General features: G+C 39.1%; 1 protein-coding gene across 4 annotated transcripts in view; it reads right to left on the bottom strand.

The window, feature by feature from the left end:
• Positions 1–2,607: 2,607 nt before the first annotated feature.
• Positions 2,608–25,736, bottom strand: part of fam49al (family with sequence similarity 49 member A, like) — a 41,190-nt gene continuing 18,061 nt past the window's right edge. For 2 of the 4 annotated variants that reach the window (XM_079829067.1, XM_079829066.1), the window contains 11 exons: positions 22,530–22,610; positions 22,051–22,121; positions 17,527–17,648; positions 14,982–15,087; positions 12,148–12,284; positions 10,182–10,259; positions 9,776–9,892; positions 9,576–9,655; positions 9,327–9,453; positions 4,588–4,658; positions 2,608–4,496 (listed from right to left, as the gene is read on the bottom strand). In XM_079829067.1, the coding sequence (XP_079685193.1) occupies positions 4,433–4,496; positions 4,588–4,658; positions 9,327–9,453; positions 9,576–9,655; positions 9,776–9,892; positions 10,182–10,259; positions 12,148–12,284; positions 14,982–15,087; positions 17,527–17,648; positions 22,051–22,114 (966 nt within the window). In that variant the 5' untranslated portion in view covers positions 22,115–22,121; positions 22,530–22,610 and the 3' untranslated portion in view covers positions 2,608–4,432. The remainder of the gene's footprint in view (positions 4,497–4,587; positions 4,659–9,326; positions 9,454–9,575; positions 9,656–9,775; positions 9,893–10,181; positions 10,260–12,147; positions 12,285–14,981; positions 15,088–17,526; positions 17,649–22,050; positions 22,122–22,529; positions 22,611–25,736) is intronic. The other 2 variants (XM_079829065.1, XM_079829064.1) reach the window with 1 other exon arrangement.

Below are 25,736 nucleotides of genomic sequence, written 5' to 3' on the forward strand. Positions count from 1 at the left end.
TAGTCTAAAGTCAGTGGCGCGTTGCGCGTTGTTCATTATGCTATTTTAAGGGCGCATGCTTGACCATAATGTATAGCGTGCACAACGCGCATACACTTTGCTCATGTAATCTACACAGATGCAACAGTTATTTTTGCAAATCATAAATTGTTACACTAAAAAAATATTAACACATGAGATGACGGAAATCATTGTGGTGTGCCACGAAGATGTGAAAAAATAGGCATAAATCTAGCTTACAAATGATTCAGGCTAATTGTAATAATTAAGGATAAGACCTGTTTGCCCAATAGTGGCAAGACATATATGTATATAAGGACATCTGACAAATTGGTTTGTCCGTCAAGAACCAGGAAAAAAAATCGACTGAAAAACTGAAAAAACTGAAAGACTGAAAAAAAAAAGACTGTGAAATCACCTTTACCATAATGTACAACATTACAACTTCACTTCTCTGCCTTTCACTGCTCTTACAAGCACATCTCCTCGGCTGTGAACCGCTCCTGGCGTGCGCCTGGTAAATACGCCATAATAATAGCAATCCATAATGGAACTTGCGCACCTGCTTTTAAAGGGAATGTTGGATGACGCTCGGATTGGTTTATTCACGTTACGCCCAAACCACACCTATGAATAATGAAGCTACTTCAGACCAACCCATTTTAGATTTGCGCCGGGCGCAAGAGCCATTTATCCCGCCGGGAAAATAGCAACAGCGCCGAGACCCGCCCACAAAGTTACTTGCGCTTCACGCTTTGACACTAGCGTTTCAGATCGTTAAAATAGGGCCCAATGTGTTATTTGAGTGTTGATTATTATACCTAAAAATAAATAGCAACTGAATTTAGGCTAATAGTTTGGGCTCTGTTGTGAACCTTTAATATTAATGTACAAGTAAGGGCTCCCTATATAATTTACAGAAATATCTTAGATAAACTTTTAGATATAATTTAATTCATTCAAGGACACTTTTTCTCCAGTAAACCACTGTTAAATATAAAAAATAAATAAAAAGCAATTTTGTAAATCTGCTGTACCGAACTCGTACCGAACCGTGACTTCAAAACCGAGGTACGTACCGAACCGTCAGTTTTGTGTACCGTTACACCCCTAATATATATATATATATATATATATATATATATATATATATATATATATATATATATATATATATATATATATATATATATATATATATATATATATATATATATATATATATATATATATATATAATGCATGCACACTCACATACACACACACTCACTCACTCACTCACTCACTCAACGATCAGGCATAACATTGAGTTTAGAATAAAAAACACTGATTACCTCTTCATCACGGCACCTGTTAATGGCTAGACGATTGGGTCAGAGCATCTCCAAAACTGCAGCACTAGTGGGGTGTTCCCGGTCTGCCATGGTCAGTATCTATCAAAAGTAGTCCAAGGAAGGAACAGTGGTGAACCGGCGACAGGGTCGTGGACGGCCAAGGCTCATTGATGCAAGTGGGGAGCGAAGGCTGGCCCGTGTGGTCTGATCAAACGGATGAGCTGTAGCTCAAATTGCTCAAAAAGTTAATGCTGGTTCTGATAGAAAGGTGTCAGAATACACAGTGCATCGCAGTTTGTTGTGTATGGGGCTGCATAGCCGCAGACCAGTCAGGGTGCCCATGCTGACCCCTGTCCACCGCCAAAAGTGCCAACAGTGGGCACGTGTGCATCAGAACTGGAGCACGGAACAATGGAAGAAGGCGGCCTGCTCTGATGAATCACATTTTCTTTTACATCACGTGGAAGGCCAGGTGTGTGTGCATGGCTTATGGGGTCCTGCCGTCCATGTGCAAGTTACTTTGACACGTACCAACTACCTAAGCATTGTTGCAGACCTTTCATGTACACCCTTTCATGGAAACGGTATTCCCTGGTGGCTGTGGCGTGTTCAGCAAGATAATGCGCCCTGCCACAATGCAAAAATTGTTCAGGAATGGTTTGAGATGTTGACTTGGCCTCCGAATTCCCCACATCTCAATCCAATCAAACATCTGTGGGATGTGCTGGACAATAAGTCCAAGTGCGATCCATGGAGGCCCCACCTCGCAACTTACAGGACTTAAACGATCTGCTGCTAACATCTTGGTGCCAGATACCACAGCACACCTTCAGGAGTCTAGTGGAGTCCATGCCTCGATGGGTCAAGTTTTGGCAGCAAAAGGGGGTCATAATGTTATGCCTGATCAGTGTATGTTTACATATACATACACTCTTACATGCATGTCTGACCATTGTACTGCAGACAGTTTAAGTTTCTGATAAACCTGTGTGTTTTGTTGCGAATACATGACACGATTTTATTCGTTCACATATTAATTCTCTGAACTGGTGATAAATAGTCCTAGCAGTGATTGGCATTTAATTGGGTGTGTTCAGAAAACGGCACCTTGGACAGCAACTCAGAGCACTTATTTTCTTGAGTCGGTGTGATTCAAAGCATCATTGTATATCTGATATCATTCAACCTTAGAAATACATTTCTGTGCCCTGTGATAATGAAGATGGAATAACCTTGTATGAGGAAAAAAAGGTCAATGACAAAACGCCATGTTGAATGTAGTAAATGACAAGTTTATTTCTTGCACAAAATGTACAAAATAACAAGCAAATGGACAGCCCGTCCCCCCCACCCTCCTCCCTGAATTTCCCCGCTGATATGAAGTTGAAGATCTGGAACATGTCTACGGCAAGTCCGATGGTCCAAGCCAAAACGCATGGTTTTCTTAGAGACAACACATACTCAATTCAGATTCACCGAACAATTAAAAATGAATAAAAACACCATATTTACAGTCTTGTCTGAACTTTTACAGCATGCCATCTATATATTCATACGGAGCTTTTGTTTTTCAACAGAACTCCATATAGAAAACATATTAGAAGATCAAATCAAGTTCGACTAATGGCGAGAGACACTCAAAGTACAGCACTGCGTTTGTCGCGGTAATCTTTTCGATTCATTCTTTTGTTTTTCAACCCACATCTTTTTTTTTTTTTTTAATTCTGTAATTCTAACAAAGAATCTCTATTGAACATTTGTTTAGGCCTCAACAAGAAAATCCTCTTATTTACACCAAGTCAAGTGTTTTGCACCTTCAAGCCTGTTGTTTTTTGAGTTTTCCATCTCAGGAGATTGTGTTCATGATAAAACGAATCACTCGAACGTCACACAGCGCATCACTTCTATTTATCTAAAAGGCAATGTTGCAGTCTCGTTTGGCAATGATTTGCTTTTGAAAACCGAGGAAAGCAAATCCACGTCGCTGTGATGGTGTGATTTGGTTGATTTGTTAGCTTTCTACTGATGGTGTTTGTTATATGTGGCTCCGTCTGGCCTGTGAATGAGACGCAGTGGTACAGGAAGCAGCTATGGCACAGGGCAGAATGTGTGTTCGCGTCTGAATTGCAGTTTCATGGCTTACTCGCTCCGTTTTAACGTCGACTTTACAAGAGCAAAAAAGAAAATCAAGCTTTTTAAAGGATTGTTCGTCTGATGATATGTACAACTGGCCTTTAAACTCCACAGACGAGCTGTTAGCATTATCCGGCGTCTCATACATTGGTATGAAGGCATTTCAAACGTACGTGTTTGCAGTTGTCACCTTGGTGGTAGAGTATTGCTGTACAGCACTAGTGAAGAAGTCTAACAAAACACTTCATTTCTTTACAAAACTATCCTGTGCTTTCCGAGTATATACAGCTGGATGATTATAGTTCGATTTCTGGCGATATCAGCAGAGATGTGTCTCAAGTATATGTGATCTTTACATTTATCCTTTAACAGACATTGTGCCGAAGATGAAATGCCAAGGACTGCAGTTTTATCGGGAAACCCACAATTCCCAGAATGCGTTGGATGAAGCATATCGAGGATAATGAGGCGAAGGCATTACAAATCAAATCGAAACGCATGAAAAAGGATCTGAACTATACAGTTTCAAGCCATGTTAAAGTCTTTTCCGTGAGGTGGGATTCCTTTTCAAGTGTGCAAAAATACTCTCAGACGTAACTTGGAATATGAACCATTTTTGTTGGTGGTTTTAACTATCGCTTTTTAGCTCGATTCTTAAATGTGTAATATGTTTTTGAAAGACCTTTTATATCCACACCGGGTAGTTTTGTTTAATTAATGAATTTTAATATACATATATATCTCTATTTTTCCTGCTTTTATAAAATGACACACGATGAACCATCAACAATCTCTCTCTCTATATATATATATTTATTTTCATATTCCTTTCTCTTTTCTAGAATATCTATTTAATTTGAGATCGAGTTGCTCTTGTAAACAAACAGGTTTCAGAGGTTTGCCAGCCACCATCGTTTGTTCTCTGACAGTCTCTTTCTCTGTGGTTCCTCCCTCTCCTCCCGCTCTCATTGAAGCAGAGCCCTGATTTGTTTAGAGGTGCTGTCATCATTTAAATGTCTTGTTGTATACCTGGATGAAAGAGAGAAAGTTTTCAGGTCATACATGTGCTGCACATACAGTTGAGAAAATCACTTGTGTGAAATGTTTTACACCAACTCACCTCAGTGCATTCAACAGTCCCTCCACGCTGTTTGAAGGCTGCTCTTTCAACACCTTGATGCAGCCCTTCATCTGCACAACACACACATGCATGCGAAAATACAGCTTTAAAAGAAAGGTCACCCCTTTCTGTCCCTCACCCCTGACTGTGATCATGGACGCCCACCCACAGACCCCAAAAAACATACATGAACAACCATAAAGCCATCTATAGTGGTGATCCGAATAGATTTAGGTGCACCACAATATGTGGAGAAATCACAATCATCCAGCTTGCTCATTTCCACAAATTGAAAGCCAGGACTGATGTCAAGCTTCAAAAATGACATACAAGCACCATAAAAGTAGCCCACCTCATTATAGCATTTGTGTGAGGAAAATTTAATTTACTGAAAATCCCTCTGCTGCAGTTCTCAAATGTCGCCTGCATTCACATACACTACCAGTCGAAAGTTTGAAGTAAATGTTTTTTTTAAAAGGCACAATGTAATTTTCACCGCTAATGGTCACTTATTAAAAAAAAAAAAACAGCTCGAGAGCAGTGGAGCTTTTATTATGCCGCAGACGACCATTTCTGCTTCTTCGGGTCATCCGTATGTGGGGTAAAGCAGCACTGTTTTTTATCATATTAGACACATTTGAGTGTGTTGAAAGTTATGTTATAATGCTACTCTATGCGTTCGCCCTGTGGCTACTATGAGACACTTGTTGCACACTACAGTAAGCTAGATCGATATTAGGCATGGTAAAACATGGTACTCACAGTAAATCAAGAAAACAAGACTTAAAGGGGATTTAACTTTTCTAACTTTAGCTAGTGTGTAATGTTGCTGTTTGAGCATAAACAACATCTGCAAGGCGAGGCCATTTTGTATTGCTGTGGGGAAGAGTTGTCGTGGTAGAGGAACAGGTCGCATTTGTAGCAGATATATGCTGCCCATCATAAATCAAAGCACGAGACAGACAGGGGTCGGAGGAGAAGACCGGAAAATGTGACATAATGGACAATATTCGTCTGTATTTGCAATACACGAGCCGCGGTTCAGTTGCACGAGACAAACACTGCCAGTGTGAATGCGCAGCGCGCGGCTCCCGCTGCACATTTCACGGAGGAAAGCTTCCACAATCTTCGCGAGTTCAATGCAGGATTCGCACAACGCCTTGTCCTGAAAGATGGATTTAAAAACAGAAGCTGTTTACGGGCCACAACCTGTAAGTATGATTTATTTTTCGTCGATGTGTTTTCCTGTAATAGTTCGTATTGTAAATTGTACGTTGCAGCAAGGAAGTAAACAAATGACAACGCTGTTTGGCTCTGCAAACCAGTTTGTTAAATTCTCATGCATACTTAACGTTATCCGACAAACGCCTAACGTTACAAACTTTTTTTTAAATCTCAACAGCGAACTTGGAATTAGTGTAAATTATTCTGTGATTAGAGCTTTTATGTATTGTTTATCTACATGCTTGTTTATCTGCAGGCATGCTAAACATGGTTCTGTGTTTGATTTGGCTACTAGTAAAGCCGATGTTTAGTGTTCGTTTTGGGTTAATAGTTCTTGCAACAGATATTTGGCTATAATCGTTCTAAAAATACAAAAGTAACAGTGCCATTCAGTAGCGATCACTATAGATCCGCATATAGATCTTTACTCTTGAGGACTGAACAGGTTCTGCTCGATCATCCTCACTAAAATTGTCTGGGTCCGATTCGGGCTCAAATTGGTATGGTTTTATTGACGCCATTGTTTCTAATACTGACAAAAGCACTGTCTACCGGTAAAGGTAAGGGGCATGACGTTTCCGACAAACGTGCACTAGGCGGTTAGCGAATCACAACACACTGGGCCAGCTGACCAATCTGAGCCCATTGCGTATTTTCGAGGGACCGGCTTCATAGAATAGACCGTTTTTACAAGGAGGGACAGAGCAGTGTAGAATAAAGGTCAAATATATGAAAAATAATGCAATTTTTTTTTTAACGAAGCATGAACACGTTACAGTGCACTCCACAAACACAATCAAGCCTTCGAAAGAATGTGTTTTACTTAAAACAAGTCCACACGTACACGGGTATTTTTATAACACAGGTTTTTCCTCCTCCGTTTTAAAAAACAATCGCATCCACACAAGCACGGTCTAAAAAAAAATCTCTGTCCACATAAAAATGCAAAACCACGCTATAATTGGCTGCCTGATTTCCACATGGGTCCCATCCATGGCACCGATGCACTGAGGGATGCCATGGGCTCGGTGAAACCCTTCTACAAGTTCCTTTACTTTGGACTCAGTGACCGGTAACTGTGACAAGGGCAGGGCCCAAATGGACTGTAATAGCTTCACACACTTGCCTTACTATTTTGTATTATTGCATTCTGGCACCTCTGTTCTGCAATACAATGAGATAACCGCGCATGTATCTGTATACATATGATGTGATAAGCGCTGTTAGCAGAGTTATTAAAAGCTACGTCTGCCATTGCATAGACTCGACTCATGTAAACAAAAAAGATAACGCGCACAATCTAACGTCAAAAAAAGGAGAGAACTGCGCACACTTCGACTTCATAAGCCAAAATCTCCGGTTTCACCATCTACACGACAGCGCAGCAAACGGAGTTTTCAAAAAAGTCCGGTTTCAGTAACCGGATACTGCGTTTCCGTGTGGACGACCCGAATTCTCCCCGTTGAAGTCTATGGAGTCGCTCTGTCCATCTGTCCCATCTGTCTATGGGACGAACAGCCAAATCACATAGAATGAGCTGCGGTTACCTGTGTTCGTGTGGACAGGCCCTAACTGTGTTGAGCTATATAACAATGACTCGTTTTCTGTCAATTAATGTATCCCAACAGTTGCTCACCTGTCTAATAAGACCAAATAAGACGCATAATATATTAAAGCGTCTTTTGATGTTTCCATGGTTTCTACAAAATAATAGGTGACGCACGGACATGGTCCGTGTCCTGGTTAAAATGGCTTATTTCTCTGGATTTAAACATTCTTGGAAACATTTGGGATAATGTAAGTACACAAATCCACAAAATATATAACATTGTTCTAGTGGTTTTTGGATATTTTAAACCAAAAGTCCTACATATTGTGCCTTAAATGTTTTTCAAAGAAGTCTGTCTTGCTCACAAAAGCTGCATTATTTGATCAAACATACAGAAAGGTTATATTGTGAAACACTAGCTGCATTTCCATTACCCTTCAAATTGTACAAATTGAAATTGTGAATTGAAAATACGGCCAATGGAAAAAACGGCCATATATCACAAAGTTTTTACACTCGCATGAGGTGGTTTTTCAGTTTTTTCATACTTACTGGGACAGAAGATGAGACAGAATTCTTTATTGAACTCATAAAAGACAAAATAATGATGGGAATACTGGATTCTAAACAAAAGAAATGCCACAATTCATCAAGACCTCAGAGCAGATATGAGGTAGAAACACCCAGAAACACCTCAAACGTGGCTGCTTCCGAGTATAAGGGGCTTTCCTTGCCATTAATGCTTGGATTATACGCCTACGTCTCCTTCGATTAAAAATAATGGCTAGTGCGGTGTCTGCGATTATATGTAAACCTACCAACATCCGTTGCCATAATTTTTGGAATTACTTATTGCGAGAGGAAAAAATTGCATTTTTAGTCGCATAACATTGGTCAATGGAAATGCCGTCCTTTCACAATAGTTTTTGATCAACATTTAGAAAATATCGCAAAAGTTTTGCACAAATCTGTAATGGTGTCCAAGCTACTGTTACAATTTAAAATATTTTTTTCTAATATAATTCAGTTTTGCCATCATAGGAATTACATTACATTTTTAAATATATTAAAATAGAAAACTGTTATTTCGAATTGTAGTAATATTTAGTAATTTTTACTTGTGTTTTTGATCAAATAAATGCCGTCTTGGTGTCGGTAAGCATAAGAGACTAAGCATAAAAAAACATTAAAATCTTAATTATTCCAAACTTTTGAACAGTATGTATATTCAAATATGGCATGCAAAGATGTGTTATTGGTGCACATGAGATTTCAGACCTGTAGCAGAGGGATAAGATTTTCAGTACATAATGATATTTTTACTGTATCACACAAAGCTATAATATGGCTATGGCCATGCTTCAAAAAATTTTGCATAATTTGAACCGGCTTTATGCAGTTCCCATTCACTTTCATTCTATGAAAAAGAGTGAATATTCTGTCTAACATCATCGTTTATGTTCTGCAGTGCAGATAAAATAGTCATACAGGTTTGGACTGATTTTATGTGGACTACTGTATACCTTTACGAGAGCAGTTAAATTATATAATATTCTCAAAATATACAGCAGTTGAATCTGCCTGTAGACACTTTAGCCACACTTAAATGTATGAATTTCATTGCATTAGACACAAACAAAATGGCATCTGAAAACCAATTATGCTTTTCCGGACAATTTTTGCAGTGACTATAAACGAACTCGCCATCGACATCAATTCTCCTCCAGATATAGTTCACATTAACTGTGAATATGATCTACTAACATTTGACATCCAGAAAGTGTCCATATACCTTTTTTAACTGTAGAATGTGTATATTTTTTGTAAAGTGTTTTGTTTGGAAAGTGTCTTTTTTGTTTCTATAAAATAAATGACACTTGGTTTGATATTTTAATATATAATGCAATGACATTCATATATTTTTATGGTGCCCAAATACTATCTGAAAATAACAAGTTGGTCTTACATCAATCTTGGAGGTCTTGGCAAAGGCACCCACTGGATGAACATGGTCATAAAGGATGATGACGCCCACCATCACACGCATGCAGAACAGCATGGTGTCTGTGTTAGTGAAACGGCACCGGTACTCCCTTGAGACAGGAAAAATTGATCACTTTAAACCAAATTGAACCTATTCTGTATAACTTGCATGAAGAAATACTCAAATAATTGCATTATTTTATTGAGAAGACATTGAATCAGATGAACTTACGGAGTCTCCAGCATGACACGGCACACGCATGCCATGGTGCTCAGGCAATCTGTGGTGTCCTCGATTGGCAAAGTCTTGTTCTGCAACATGCATGGGAATCAACACCAGTAAGAGCCACTAGAGGGCGACAACATTTCTGTTTTCTCCTTTTACAGAATTTACAAAGAATTTACAGGAGATTCAGTGAAATCATGACTTACCTCCGACACAAACTTAGTCGTGGCATTGCTCAGGGTTTTGAGCATTGGCGTGGCTTCAGCGTAGAAGAGCGACATCCGATTGGCCATTTCATTATTTACTTCATTCTCAGCTTCTAACTGCAATGCAAATGGACAAACATCAGATGTTTCGGTTGCATATAAAGGCTTCTTTTTTTAAGTAACATGTTAGCTAATCTTCACATACAAATGATCAGACATTTATAAAATTCTCAAATGGTTACTTTTAGGGTTGTTTAACTGTTGGTTACTAGTTCGTGTTCTGCTGTACATTTCATTTTGATTTGTCGTTTTCATTGAAAACGAATGACCTCTTTTGTCGCTGATTATCTGTGGTAGAGTGAACATTTCTATAGTAATGTCGATTTCAGCAGATCGTTGATCTTACCTGCTGGTTGTTTAGACGATTCCTGCTGATGGTCCTCCTATAGTAGCTGAAGTCATTCTGTATGGCTGGATTCGTCATCTAGAAGTAAAGACAGGATTTAGATCTTTAGTGCATATTATTTCTCAGGCAAAGAGAAGAGCTTTTCACACTTGAAATGGTTAACTCTGGGTCATTCTAAACCCCGGGTAAACGGAGTCCTGGGTTATCTTCTGGGTTTCACACTGCTCATACTTTACTTGGGGTTAATTCATTAATCCTGGGTATTTAGCTATAAACTGACGTTATATTCCTAAACCCTTGGGTTAACGTTCTTATTTGCGGTGTCATTGATTCAACAAACGCAGCATGCGACCTGCTGTAGAATCGAAGCTGTTCGAAATCGCCCCCTATACCCTCATTCACTATTCACTACATTAATCCACTAATATAGTTTACTTGAAGGAGTGAATGAATTCGGACATTGAGTGCACTGGAACTTTTACATAGTTTGTGCTTGCTGATTAATAATCATTTCAAACTTAAAAATGGCAGCTCCAGTAGTAATGGAAAGATGTATCTCTGTCTTGGAAACTATCATGTATAAACCATACGATTGTAAACCAACAATAATCAATTAAAAAGGAATTTCTACCTGTATATTATGCTGTACCCACATTGGACCAGCCGTTTGGAAAATGGATGGATGATTCAACAAGGGAATTCATTATGGGTATTATCTAGCTGTTTAGCTTGACTGCATCCGAAATCACACACTACTTCTTATTTTATACTAGGCCAAAAACAGTATGTGACAAAAGAAGTATGTCCGAATTCACAGCACTCATAAAAGGACAGTGGTACTACTTCCGGCGAGATTCTAAAGTGTGTATATGCAATTCATTATGTTGGTGTGAAATAAACAGTTATAGAAATGTAGAAATTAAAGCTAAAGCTCCAATCTCCTCCCAAAAATCCAGAAAAAAGTCTGTTAGTGCCTTAGTGACAACTTCACTCAAAGAAGCCGTCAATCTCAGCTGATCGAGGCGCGGAAGCTTCAGTTTCTGAGAGGAGTGCTGCAGGCTTGGTTGTACACCGCAAATGCGGTGCATTATGGGATTGAATAAGTGTACAACTACAAAAGGCTGTCCCCTCAAATAGCGCCCTAATTAAGGGTATGGGGGTGATTTCGGACACAGCCAGAGAGGTGCAGGGATGATGTCAAAACCCAGAAGACTAATTCACCAGTGGTTCTCTCAAGATTTTCCTATGGGTTTTTATAATGGGTTTTTTTCAACTGAGTAAAATAAGATCTGTGATAAACCTAAGTTGACGATACTTGGATGTTTTGTTCTACAACATACATTACACACACTCACACCCCAAACGTTCTTATCCTGTTACTTATTAGATGCATGTGTTTTTAAAATAAACACAACAGCTTCAAAATTTGTGTTTTCGATATGGGTGTATAAGGCATGCGATTCGATGTCAGTGGCTAAACTCCTAGTCCTAATGTTCTAACACCATATGGTTTCACACTGTACATGTTTGGCACAGCAATGCAGGTTTGGCACCTCCAGAGCAGGGTTTTATAACCCCGGGTAAAAAGCGGTGCTAACCTGCTTCTGTGAAACGCTCCTTTATGCAGGGTTAAAAGCAGAGTGGGTTTAAGCTCAGTGTGAAAAGCCCTAGAATGTGCTTTCCAGCCTATTCATAGATTTAACGTTACTGAGCCTTGGTTCAATAAGTGGATACTTCCAACTTCAAGAGGTGACAGAAAACAATGCATCACTCTGTATATAATTGTTTCTTATATGTCCAATCTCAAGGGTGCGCTTTAGAGACAGACCAGCTAATAGTGTTGTCATCTAGACATTTTGCATGCCGTTACTCTCAGAGAACATCAGTGTGAAGAGGCTTGACGGAGTGCAGGGCTAAATATTTTAGCACATGAAATCAAAGTGAGTCATGCGTGAGAAACGCTCACCTTAAGCTCATCAAAGCTGAGAGTGAAGTGCAGGATTTCTGCAAACTGTTTGGCAAGGGCCTGCTCTCTCTCCAGATGCTGCATTGGAGCGTAGGGTGGGCTAGTTAGGGCCTCCAATAGACTGCGCAGGGCGTTCTCTGCAAAGAGAGATTGATTACAGATTTTTACAGCAATGTCTTAGTTTTTTTCAAATTCATTCACACTGAATACTGTTGTGGTCCCTCAAGGTCACCTCTGACCTTTAATCGAATACCAGCATAATGTATTAATAGTGCAGCACTGCAATGTTTTTCATCTCCATGGTTACCAGCACAACCGTTATCATTGTATTTACCTCTACTGCCTCTCTTTTGTATTTTTGTAATTGCTGCAATTTATCGTAAGAACCTGTGATCCCATCAGTGTTGCCTAGATACTGAAGAACGTTGGAAGTCTCAGCTGATGCTAGCATTAATGACTCCAACTGCAGTATGACCATGATCATAAATGCTGCTTGCTTTTAAAACTCCAGTTCATTTCAACCAAACTCTAATGTATTAATAAGTAATAAAATGACTGACTGTACATTATTCCATGTACTACATAGTGGCTTATACATGGATGTTAAATATGAATGTAAGTTTAAATTAGTGCTGTCAAGTCAATATATACACGCACATGTACACTGGTCAGGCATAACATTATGACCACCTTCCTATTATTGTGTTGGTCCTTTTGCTGCCAAAACAACTCTGACCCGTCGAGGCATGACTCCACTTGACCTCTGAAGGTGTGCTGTGGTATCTGGCACCAAGTTGTTATCAGCAGATCATTTAAGTCCTGTAAGTTGCTAGGTGGGGCCTCCATGGATCTGACTTGTTTGTTCAGCACATCCCACAGATGCTTGATTGGATTGAGATCTGGGGAATTTGGAGGCCAAGTCAACACCTCAAACTCGTTGTTGTGCTCCTCAAACCGTTCCTGAACCATTTTTTGCTTTGTGGCAGGGGGCATTATCCTGCCGAAAGAGGCAATACTGCTTCCATGAAAGGGTGTACATGGTCTGCAACAATGCTTAGGTAGTTGGTACTTGTCAAAGCAACATCCACATGGATGGCAGGACCCAAGGTTTCCCAGCAGAACATTGCCCAAAGCATCACACTGCCTCCGCTGGCTTGCCTTCTTCCCAAAGTGCATCCTGGTGCCATTGTTCCCCAGGTAAGCCACGCACACGCACCCGGCCATCCACGTGATGTAAAAGAAAACGTGATTCATCAGACCAGGCCACCTTCTTCCATTGCTCCGTAGTCTAGTTCTGATGCTCACGTGCCCACTGTTGGCACTTTTGGCGGTGGACAGGGGTCAGCATGGGCTTCCTGACTGGTCTGCGGTTATGCTGCCCCATACACAACAAACTGCGATGCACTGTGTATTCTGAAACCTTTCTATCAGAACCAGCATTAACTTCTTGAGCAATTTGAGCTACAGTAGCTCCACACAGGCCAGCCTTTGCTCCCTACGTGCATCAATGAGCTGTGGCCGCCCATGACCGTGTTACCGGTTCACCACTGTTCCTTCCTTGGACCACTTTTGATAGATACTGACCACTGCAGACAGGGAACACCCCACAAGACCTGCAGTTTTTGAGAGGCTCTGATCCATCGTCTAGCCATCACATCCAAATCCTCCATTTTTCCTGCTTCTAACACATCAACTTTGAGGACAAAATGTTCACTTACTGCCTAATATATCCCACCCACTAACAGGTGCCTTGATGAAGAGATAATCAGTGTTATTCACTTCACCTGTCATAATATTATGCCTGATCGGTTATTTACAAACTTTTATGCTAGATCCAATTAATCGGGATTAATCAATCTGACAGCACTAGTTTAAATCATTTGTCTAATTATTAGTTTGAACCGCAATATGCAAATCAGCATATTAGAATGATTCCTATATTTTTGATCAAGTAAATGCAGCCTTGTTGAGCATAATTGACTTCTTTTAAAAACATTTAAAAAATCTTACTGACCCTAAACTTTTGAATGGAAGTAATTTGACCACTCTGTGGCGCATTATCGATTTATCAGAATCAAGTATTCCAGAGAGACATGTCGTAAGCAGTGTTAATGCAGTATCATCAGTATTATCACTGCATTGATGTTATCTAATGAGAGTGCATCTATGCTGTAGGTCTGTGCTGTACTGCTTACCAGTGTAAAGCTCTTAGTGTTTGTTTCCTGTTTGGTGACTAAAAGACGTACAGCTACAACATCAGAGCTAAGCCATCTCTGAATGTCATTAGTATGCCTAAGCATGTCTCCTGAGGAGCTATCCTTTCCTCTCATTAAATATGCAACAGCCCTACTATAAATAAGGAGCTGATATGTTTTATCTGGAGGCCTACCGAGAAACCTGACGCTATTAGCCGGGGACCAGATATTGCGGATCGCAGGATGTGTTGAAGAGGGTGGAGCCTCTTTTTCTCATGAGTCACTGCGATGCCATAGCGCGACAGGGAAAGCTTATCTGCATGTTATCTGTCTGGCCAGAGATCTGCGTTTCTCACTAGTCAGCACTGCTGTGAAAAAAGAGGCAGCTGATCGACTATTGCAAACCAGAGTTTACTGAATTGTCAGCGCGCATGGGAGGTAGAAACGCAGCCTCCTATACGCTCTGCTGCCACGGTTGCCATGCCAACTCTTTACGAGGTCAGCTGCAGAGGAGGACAGAAACGGATGCTTGCACCACTCTTTGTACGCACGGTCAGTGCGTTGGATGACTCGTGCACGGAAGGCACATTACATGACTATAAAAAAAGACAACTGGAAAAAAAATGGCCACCCACTTACCTAGCCTGAGAGAAAATTCATAGAATCTCTTGAGCTTGGCCACAAGAGGGCAGACTGCATTCCAGGCTTTCTCTTGCAACTGGAGGTCATTGGGGTTCTGAATCGCCTGGAGAGAAGGATGAGCAAGAACACTTCATTTACAAAACATTCATTTACACTGACTAAACTAACAAGGTCATTTGTACACTTTTAATGAATGTACATTGTGGACTGTAGGGTTTGCTCATCAATGTGAAACATTCACAGCTGAATAACTCATGCTCATCTGATGTTTATGAACCAGAATGATTCAAACCACCAGCATGCTTAAAGCAACACTCATCGGTGGAAAATATTTCCCTAGAGTTAAACAGTTGAGTTTTTCCGTTTTCAAATCCATTCAGCCGATCTCTGGGTCTGGCAGTAGCACTTTTAGCATAGCTTAGCATAGATCATTGAATCTGATTAGACCGTTAGCATCTCGCTCAAAAAATTACAAAAGAGTTTCAATATTTTTCCTATTTAAAACGACACTTCTGTAGTTACATCGTGCACTAATGAAAAGTTGCGATTTTCTAGGCTGATATGGCTAGGAATACGCATTACTGCCTAATAATCAAGGAACCTTGCTGCCGTACCATGGGTGCAGCAGACGCAATGATATATTACGCAGCGCCTGAAAATAGTCCCCAGCACGCTCCCTGTGCAAGCAGGTTGTCACGGTGCTGCGTAATATCATTGCGCAGATTATTACACAGAAATGAGAGTAAAGTCGGCCTAGAAAATCACAACTTTTCATTTTCCTTTGGTCTTAGTACACGATGTAACTACAGAAGAGTCAAGTTTTAAACAGGAAAAATATCGAAACTCTTTGGTCATTTTTTTGAGCGAGATGCTAACGGTCTAATCAGATTCAATGATCTATGCTAAGCTATGCTAAAAGTGCTACCGCCAGACCCGGAGATCGACTCAAGGGATTTGAAAACGGTAAAACTCAACTGTTTAACTCTAGGGGAGTAGGAACATTTTGAAAAATGTTCTGAAAAAATTGAGTGTTCCTTTAAAAGGGATAGTTCACCCATATATGAACATTTGGTAATCACTCACCCTCAAGTTGTTCCAAACCTGTATGACTTTCTTTCTTCTGTTGAACACAAAAGAAGGTATTTTAAAGAATGTTGGTAATCATACAGTTGACGGTAGCCATTTATAAAAATAAAAAAAATACTATTGAAGTCAATGGCTATTGCATGTCAGCTGTCTGGTTATTAACATTCTTTAAAATATATTCTTGTGTTCAACAGAAGAAAGAAACTCTTACAGGTTTGGAACAACTTGAGGGCGATAAGTGATAACCAAATGTTCATTTTTGGGTGAACTAACCCTTTAAACTAATGCTTTATGATGGCTATGTGCTTTGTAATCGGCTTGGGATGAATAATTATTAGCATTTTTTTCTTCTAAATAAAGCAACACCACTAATAACTAGTTGAAATGACAAAACACAAAAGCGGTAAAACTTTTCAATAAGATCTCAATTTTTAACATTAGTTAATGTATTAACTATCTTAACTAACAATGAACAATACATTTGTTACAGTATTTATTCATCTTTGTTCATGTTAGTTAATAAAAAATAGTCATTCATTGTTAGTTTATGTTAGTTCATAGTTTATTAATAATGTATTAGTAAATGCTGACATTAACATTAGCTACGCCTAATAAATGCTGTAGAAATATTGTTCATTCTTAGTTCATAACTAAAGTAGGCAACTGATGTTAACTAATGAAACCTTATTATCGATAAGATACCAAAAATTGGGGATTCAACATTTTTTGAAAGAAATGTATACTTTATTCAGCGAAGATGCATTTTTTTCTAATCAAAAGTGATATTAAAAACATTTGTCACAAACTCTTAATATTATATTATATATTATATTATTTTGTTTTCAACATTGATAATAATAAATGTTTCTTGAGCAGCAAATTATAGTTTCTGAAGGGTCATGTTACACTAATAACCGGAGTAATGGCTTCTGAAAATTCAGTTTTGCCATCATAGGAGTAAATTACGTTTTAAAATATATTAAAATAAAAGTTATTATAACCGTTATTTTAAATTATAATATTTAAAAATATATATTTTTGATAAGAAATATAGCATTGATTAGCATAAGAGACTTCTTTCAGAAACATAAAAAATGTTACTGACGCCAAACTTTCCAACGGTAGTATTAATACATAAATAAAATAGATACATTTATCTCATTTTTCATTAGTGATTTGCAAAATATTTTCCAGTTTAAACCAATTCAAACTCTGGCCACATCAATTGTACCGTACATGCATGATAATTCAAATCATGCAGATTGTTGAGATGTATGCTTACATTATCAGCCTGAAGGATGATAAAAAAAAATCATACTTTGATTCCAGAAATAGATGGGCTTTTTTTTTTTTTTACTTGGATGAGTAAGCAAGCACTTAGAACACCCTAGTTTTGCACAGGTAAACACCACTAATTTTCTTCAGAAAATGTAAGAAATTAGAGTCATAACCCTACCTCTCTTATTTCTTGTCCTGCTCCATTGTAAGACTGTAACTCCGCCAGTATCCCATGGGCCTCTTCCAGCACGGCACTAACCTGGTTCCACACGGCTGTCTCGGCCTCTGTGGGCTGAGCATCTGTGGGCAGAAGTCAGATGGAGTCAGTCAGAATGTGATAGTCATCTGCCCAAACGATACACCTTTCTCAATTCCTCGCTCGGCCTACCTGAGTTCGATATATCACCTTTGTCACACTGTCATACTGATATAATTTCTTCCTGTCCTGATGGGTAAAAGTTATGTTTTGGATAAACTGGATTGTGTTCAACCAGTCAAGTCAGAGTTACATCTGTAAAAACTGGACAATTAATTGAAATAAAGCTTCATGGTGTGAGTTAATATGGAGCTAGCAATGAATTAACATCTTCCTTTGGCACCCTGAGGGGAAAGCTCTTTCCAACGGGCTTTGAAAGATAGGAACCATAAATCCACATGGATTAATCTGGTAATGATGATGGTGTTATTGTGAGTCGGAAGTACATGAGAAGGATTTAGGTTGCGTCGGTGTGTGTTAGGATTTGTTGGGCTTGAAATTAACAACTCAAGTGGGAAGTGTCAACGAAAGGCCACGGCCAATGAAGCGGCTCCATGTGGGGTTGCTGGCGAGGCTGGGATGGGTTTAAAGAGTCGGGTCAGCTTCCAACACAGTGAGCGTCACAGACATTTGATTAATAAGCCGGTGATAGGAGGCAGGAAAGCAAAGGCAAACAAATGTCCTACAGAATATTGCCCCCTGGTGGACGTCAATTTAGGTGGGGGACCTCTCTACTTAGCTTTATTTAATTTTTTAACTACATACACTCTTAAAAACAAAGCTTCCAAAAAGAGGGTTTTCACTACAATGCCATAGAAGAACCATTTTTTGTTCCCCCAAAGAACCTTTCAGTGAACAATCCTTGAAATATAATTTTTTTTCCCTTAAAGATTTTTTAAAGGTTCTTCATGGAACCATAGATGCCAATAAAGAACCTTATTTTTAAGAGTGTACGCAGTGTAAAAACTGCAGCAAGGGGCATTTTGGGTAGTGCCGTCATTAAGTCTGCTAGATCAGATTTCTTAGTCTCCCCAAGCCTCTGTACGATATGTGATCTACATGAAGCAAGGTCTAATTTAAAAGTGCACTCCCTTATACCGCATCCAAACGGAGGGGCTGTAATGTATATGGAAGCATTTACCCCTATCAGAGGTCCTTAATGCATTTCCCCTGTCTTTCTGACTCTGTTTGAATGAATACACACATAAATGTTTGTGCTATCAGCTGAGCAAACACACTTCACTGCAAACAAACACACATACACACACTACACTTCAGTGTAATTGCCAGTGGCTCCTCCCAGTCATGTCACCTCCGGGTCTGCTTGCTCATCAAGCCTGTGATCTTCAAAGAACAGAGTGTGTGAAGACTAACATCAGTGCTGCAGTAGTACTGTAATGTTTGCTTTCCCTTTTACACTTTTACTAGACCTTTTGGTTCATCAGATGTATTAGCAATTCAGTAAAACCGATCTGATCTTGAGCTCAAAGCCGATGTCTATGCTTTTGTGCCTTGCATTTGAGATATTATTGAATTTTTATGAATGCCATTAGTGGCACAGTAACCTCATTTCAGAACTAAGGAAATGTAAACCAGTGCAGTGTAACAGAGGTGATCATTGTTTCACCGTCACAAATTCAAAAAGACTAGATCAGGAAGAGCGGCTGTTGTCCAAATGTTTTGCTTGGGTATTCAACATTTTGATATTACTACTTTGTATTTTGTGGATTCTGCTATAGGGTCAATGAGAAGTAAGAAATGTCAAGATGACAAAATGTAGTTTAAAACACATGGCCAAGTTCCAATGTGTGTTTGTGTTTAAAGCATTCATACCATTTTCAACCATGTTTTCATTTAATAAATTCTAAAAATGTGGTGTAACATTTTTACATATTTCCCTACACCTTAATGCATGTACACATTCAAATCATTTTTAAATATATTTTATATAACATTTAAAATTTTCATGAATACCAAGTTATGAGAGTCTACAGGGGGGTGGTTGATGGAATATATATTTTTTTTGTTGTCTAATGAAAACAATATGGCTTCCTGCATGTTGTTTAAACCAATTATAATAAATAATATTTATATGATCATTTATTAATAATATGAAATATTTTTTTAATAAAATGGTTTGACTGCTTTTTAATAAATAAAGATGCCTAATCATAATCTGCTATTATTATTATTTAAAAATGTCTTTTAATGTGACTTTTTTTTGATCTCAGGTCATTTGCACCACTGAGACATTTTTCACTTTAAGCCCATCAAATACATATCAAAATGAATTTTAATGTAGAAATTGAACATGTCCATCATAGAAGAGGTGTATTTAAGTCAATTAATCAATAGATTTGGAAGAAAATGAACTTGTGGTATTGACCCTTAGAGGAAGAACAGCCTACATTTCATGTTATAGACTGGACAACAACCGCTCTAAGTCTTCCAGGTTCTTACACTTGAAGGACAGGAGTTTTATTCCCTCCATAAAAAAGGAGATGTTAGGCATGTAGCTGTTAGAGGTGTCATAAAAGAAGAAATTACTCAGGAGGGGGAGAAGTGCTTAGGTAAGGGTTAAAAGGGAACACGACATCAGAGAACAAGGAAATTGAGGCTCCCCTTTCAAAAGGCAGCTTCCATTCCCACTTCCTTAAATCCACAGACTGGTTAATAATGCATTCACACATTTACACACACACACACACATATTCAGATGCATAAGGACATACAGGAACAGATTATGGCGCCAAGTTTGGGGCCAAAAATAGGAGATAAGTTAAATGTTATGTGATTATTTCCATCCCAATCTAACTGCTAAAAAAAGCGTGGCATTCGTACGACGACCTTTAGTTCAGCGGATCACAGTCGACCTGGAGATGAGCGCAACAAAAAAAAAGGCACGTCACAAATTGAGTTCACCGAAAAACCCTTGAATGCCAAGCATTCAGGGCCGTGCAGAGAGTTCTTCAGGGGCAGGGGCTCAAATGTAAAAAAGGGGCAATATATATATATATATAGCCTATATATATATATATATATATATATATATATATATATATATATATATATATATATATATATATATATATATATATATATATATATATGCTCATCAAGCCTGCATTTATTTAATAAAAAGTACAGAAAAAACAGTAGCCTACTATTGTGAAATATTATTACATTATGTTCTTTTTTACTTTGTATTAATCCAACAATCTTGAAAAGAGTATCACAGTTTCCAGCATTGACATTAAATCATCATATTAGAATGATTTCTGAAAGATCATGTGACACTGAAGAGTGGAGTAATGCTGAAAATCCAGCTGTGATCACAGGAATAAATTATATTTTAAATTATTTTCAAATAGAAAACCATTATTTTAATAATATTTCACAGTATTGCTGTTTTTTATCAAATAAATGCAGGCTTGATGAACATAAGAGACTTCTTTCATAATGCTGCATAATATTCAAAAATGGTAACGTTAAATAAAGTCATTTCACGTAACCATTTCGCCAGCCTACACTTCACATAATAGGCCTGTGGCACTTGGGTTTTGATAGTTTCATTAAATAGTAAAACGTGTATCAATATACATAAATACAAGTGAATTTAACACTACTTACCATTAATGCGACTTTAGCTGCTGCTGCATGGTTTTGTACAGTGATTTGTTTGTTGTCATTTAAAATCCATTTTGTCAGTGATGCAATTTATAAAATGAGACAAACCGCAGGAAATCGTTCCACAAACGTTAGTTCGTCTGTCCATGTCATTTTCTACCGATTTATGAATAAGAACAGAAAATTACCGCTCCACATGCCCAATGGAATTTGAACGTGCTTTGCCAGATCACGATTGGTTGGTGTATATACATGACAAACGGGCATTGGTGAATTGTGTAATAATTTAAAATATATAATATATAGATTTGTAATTAAATCAACACATTAGCTCTGATTATGGATGAAAAAAAAAAATATTGGTTTACTTTTTTCCCGCGAGGCCACACACTCTCTGAAAGGACCATATTTGGCTCGAGAGCCGTTTCCGAACAGTGGAAAATCAGCTGTCAATCAAAACGCACGCAACCCATAGCAACGCGTTACGGCAATGCCTCTACAGAAATTGTCCGACTTTTGAGCCGTCCGTTACTATTATATACATTGTCATGTTATAACAATCACATTTAGTTTGTTTTATTGACCACGATATTATCATTGATATTTGTCTGAGAGGGGCACTTTTGATTCATTTTGAAAAAGGGCAGGGGCTCGAGCACCCAAAGCCCCCCCCTCTGCACGTGCCTGCAAGCATTGATGCACAAACAGAGGGATGGCGGAGAAAAGGAAGTGAAAATGTAGAGGACAGCGAATGAGGAGGAACCGTGATGAAAAGGGAAAGAAAAGCAAACTTAAAACATAAGAAGCTGATGGTCTCACGTTCAAAGTCAAGGAAAACTATTGGGCCATGCTCAAGTTCGGTGCAAGCCAGCAGATTTCCCATGATCCCCCTGGAACAGAGAGAAGGGAGAAGCGTGTGGGTCATGGGAGGTGTGGCAGACGTGTCTCTGGTGTTGGGTGTGTGTTCGTGTGAATGTGCGTGGAGTCTGGGGATGAGGGGGTCGGGCGTATAGGGTTTGGGATGGACTTTTGATGTCGCTCCGGACACGAGAGATTCTTGGGTGATGTTGATATGGTCACATAGATCACACTGAAACTCTTTCTTTCTGCTCCCTTACTATACATGAAGGGAAATGAATAACATTTTGGTTGGAGAGAGCAAAAATAAATGGTTTCCAAAAACAAAAGTCTTAATCTACCTAGAGGATGCGTTTATACCTGCTCCAACCCTTATACCTCCATCTCCAATTACACACATACACATCTGCACACACACTGTACACCAGCGAAACACTTACTTTCAAAATCCAGGAAAAAATGAGGACAGTTCTCTAAATCCTTGCCAAGGACTTTAATGAGGTTCCCCATGGCCGGCAAACCTGGGCAAGGAAGACAAATACATACAGTACAAAGAATTTGCAAGAATCCTAGACTGTCAGTGTGTGTGTTTTAACTGTATAAACACTGGATGAGTAAGAGGTCAGAATGTCTATTGTGAAATGCTGGAAAATAGTAACCAAAAGGCTGTTTGTGTCAGCATCAACAAAATAATCATTTTGACAAAACGTTGAGTGATATAACTTTCATATAATATTTGTTGTGTGGACCGGAATAAGTTGATTTTTTTTTTAATTAATACTCTTGAGTAGGTACTTTTTTTTTCAATAAGTAACTACTTCACGAACGCTAAAAAAAATGCATGTTCCATATAGTATGAATGTGTGTAGTATAAATTAATGTAATATCCTAATTTTTCTTTGCTGTCAAAAATTGGATGTATGCATTCAAAGATGTTTGTGATATCTGTCAGGAGTTATTAAATAATAAAGCACACAAGATCTTGTTTACTCTTCACTTCCTCCACACATTACATCATTACACATCAGTTCAGACTTCCTATTCAAAATAGCAGTCACAACACAATTCACTTACGGACCATTTTCCCATTTCTTTTCCTCCTGAAATTGGGACCATTTTTGGGGATTTCTGCCTGTATTTAGCCTCTGCAAATTTAAAAGCTTCCCACACCCACATACAGTGGTCTAAATACACAATTTTTTGGTTATAAATCCATTTTTTAAAGTGTATAACTCAGGCCCTGTGTGCTCTAGCACCCTGCAGACAGTTTTGGCTGTTTCCACTAGATGGCAGCAAATACAGAATAAAAAATAATAATAATTTTTTGTCTGTATCATGTTGCAAGATTTATTCAAATGGATCTGAAGGGAGAAATATTACCTTTTATGTAATTTCCACCTACCCAAATCTCTCCAATATACAAGTCTCCCCATATACCGTGGTATACATGCAATATCCCAATGTCACACAATTCCGTTTTCCAGTGTTTTCTGTATGCTGAAAACAGCCCAAACTGTCTGCAGGGTGCTAGAGCACACAGGGCCTGAGATATACACTTTGAAAAATGAAATCATAACCAAACAATCAAAAAAGTTATTACAGCTCAGAGAACCGATACTTAAATGTGTATCACTTTTAGCAGTGTTTTATGTCACTTCAAAGGGTTTCCTGTAAAATGAATCCAAAATTATGTATTTAGACCATGGTATGTGGTTATGGGAAGCTTTTAAATTTGGGTAGGCCAAATCCAGGTGGAAATGGTCCCAGAGTAATTTAGTACAAATAAGTTACTTTGTGTAAAACAAATGCCAAAGTGATGCATATCTCCAGAAAGAAGACATTCTAAGCTTTCAAATGGAACCATATATGAGGTCAGAGCTCCTCCACAGACATTATCAGGGTCCTTGGAGTTGCACCACCAATGCAAACACATCCACACAGATCCAGAACAGCACATTAGATCTAAGTAAACTTGATAGACTAGGTTTGTTGGAAGGGGACAACTGGGCCCAAAATCGACCAGATTGTCTTGTAATATGTGAGTGCCTTTACATAGTTATTTAACCAGCTAGGATTTCGAACCTCACGTTTAGGTCTAGTTGTATGAGTATGAGTGTGTGTGTGTGTGTGTGTGTGTGTGTGTGTGTGTGTGTGTGTGTGTGTGTGTGTATAGTGAGCAGTGTGAGCCGGAGTTGTTGGTGTGTATGGAAATGCAATGAGATGGGCATTTCCCCAAGACTGGGTCCACCCCAAGATGGGCCCACCCCAAGACTTTTGGCAACTGTGAAAGGATAATTAAACGTTCTGTGTCCCTTAAGAACGTGCAAAGGGTTCTATAAACTCACTTTATCCTCTCCTGAAAACAAGGAGGACGAGCACCCAGCTTAGCATCAGTGTACTTTTTCATTTTGTGTTGCAGCCGTGTAACTCTTCAGCGAGTCAGTGGGTGAGTGCACAGGAGCAGATGGCAAAATAAATAGCTCAGTGCACATTTGCTTGCCATAGAGGTGCTGAAAGGGTGAAGTACCAGTTGCAGCATGTGGAGCCAACATCTTTAGTGGTAAGCAGGGTTGTCAGTGCCTGATGATCTGTACGTAGAGTGAAACGGCATCCGCACAGATACGTGCGCCATCTCTCAACAGCCACGCAGTAGACAGCGTACGTGATGCAAAGGCCAGTTTGTTCAATGCCATCCGGGCTGTCCTGAGAAAGTATGGCTCCCAGACCATATTCAGAAGCGTATGTGGAGACAATTGTGTGTAATGTGGGGTTGAATAATGCCAAAGCAGGGCTGTTTGGTAGCAGTCGTTTTACTTTGGTCAAACTTCGTTTAGCCTCTTTTGACTAGCTGAATCCATTTGGATCTTGTAGGCACTGGAGCTACAATGGTGGCTCCAGTGTGCTAATCAGGAATAGTACCACGACATAAGTTCAAGTAAATAGCGCAAAGCAGATGCAACAGAAGGTGCAGGGGCATTGAGAATGGTCTGTACGCCCATCTGGAAGAAGACCATCCGCTGAAAGACCTAAGAAGAGCAGGATGGTTTGCCGGAAACAACACTTGTTTTTACTGAGCTCCAAGCCAGCAGCAGGTCTAGTCGTTGTAAGATTGCTTGAATTGCTTTGTCAAGCCACGTCCATGGATGATAATGTTGTCCAGGTCATTTTCAGCCCCTGACAAGCCAGTCAGGATGATGGTCATCATCTTCTGAAATGCCTCAGGCGCTGAAGCCAATCCGTAAGAACCACGACAAAAACGGAAGAGTCCGTTGTGAGTAAAAAAAGGCAGTGAGATCATGAATGTCCTTATGCAGCGGCACTTGGTAGTAAACAATAGCCAGGTTTAGGGTAAAGAAAACAGTAGAATCTTTTAGAACAGGGAGTTCATCCATGTGTGGCAATGGAAAAGAGTCCACAATCACTTCTTTAGTTGCATAAGGACCTCTCTGAGGTCAACGCACATCCTAATTTTTCCTGACTTTTTCTACGTAACAAAAATTGGTGACACCCATGCAGAGGCTGATGCATTCTATCACCCCGGTTGCTTTCAAGCGATTTAATTCCTCTGACACAGCACTACGAAAAAAGAATAGCAGACGCCGAAGTTTTTGGTGCACAGGTGTGATGGTTTTGCAAAGTTTAGCACA

The sequence above is a fragment of the Gobio gobio genome (genome assembly GCF_949357685.1).
Source record: "Gobio gobio genome assembly, chromosome: 11".
Taxonomy (NCBI): domain Eukaryota; kingdom Metazoa; phylum Chordata; class Actinopteri; order Cypriniformes; family Gobionidae; genus Gobio; species Gobio gobio.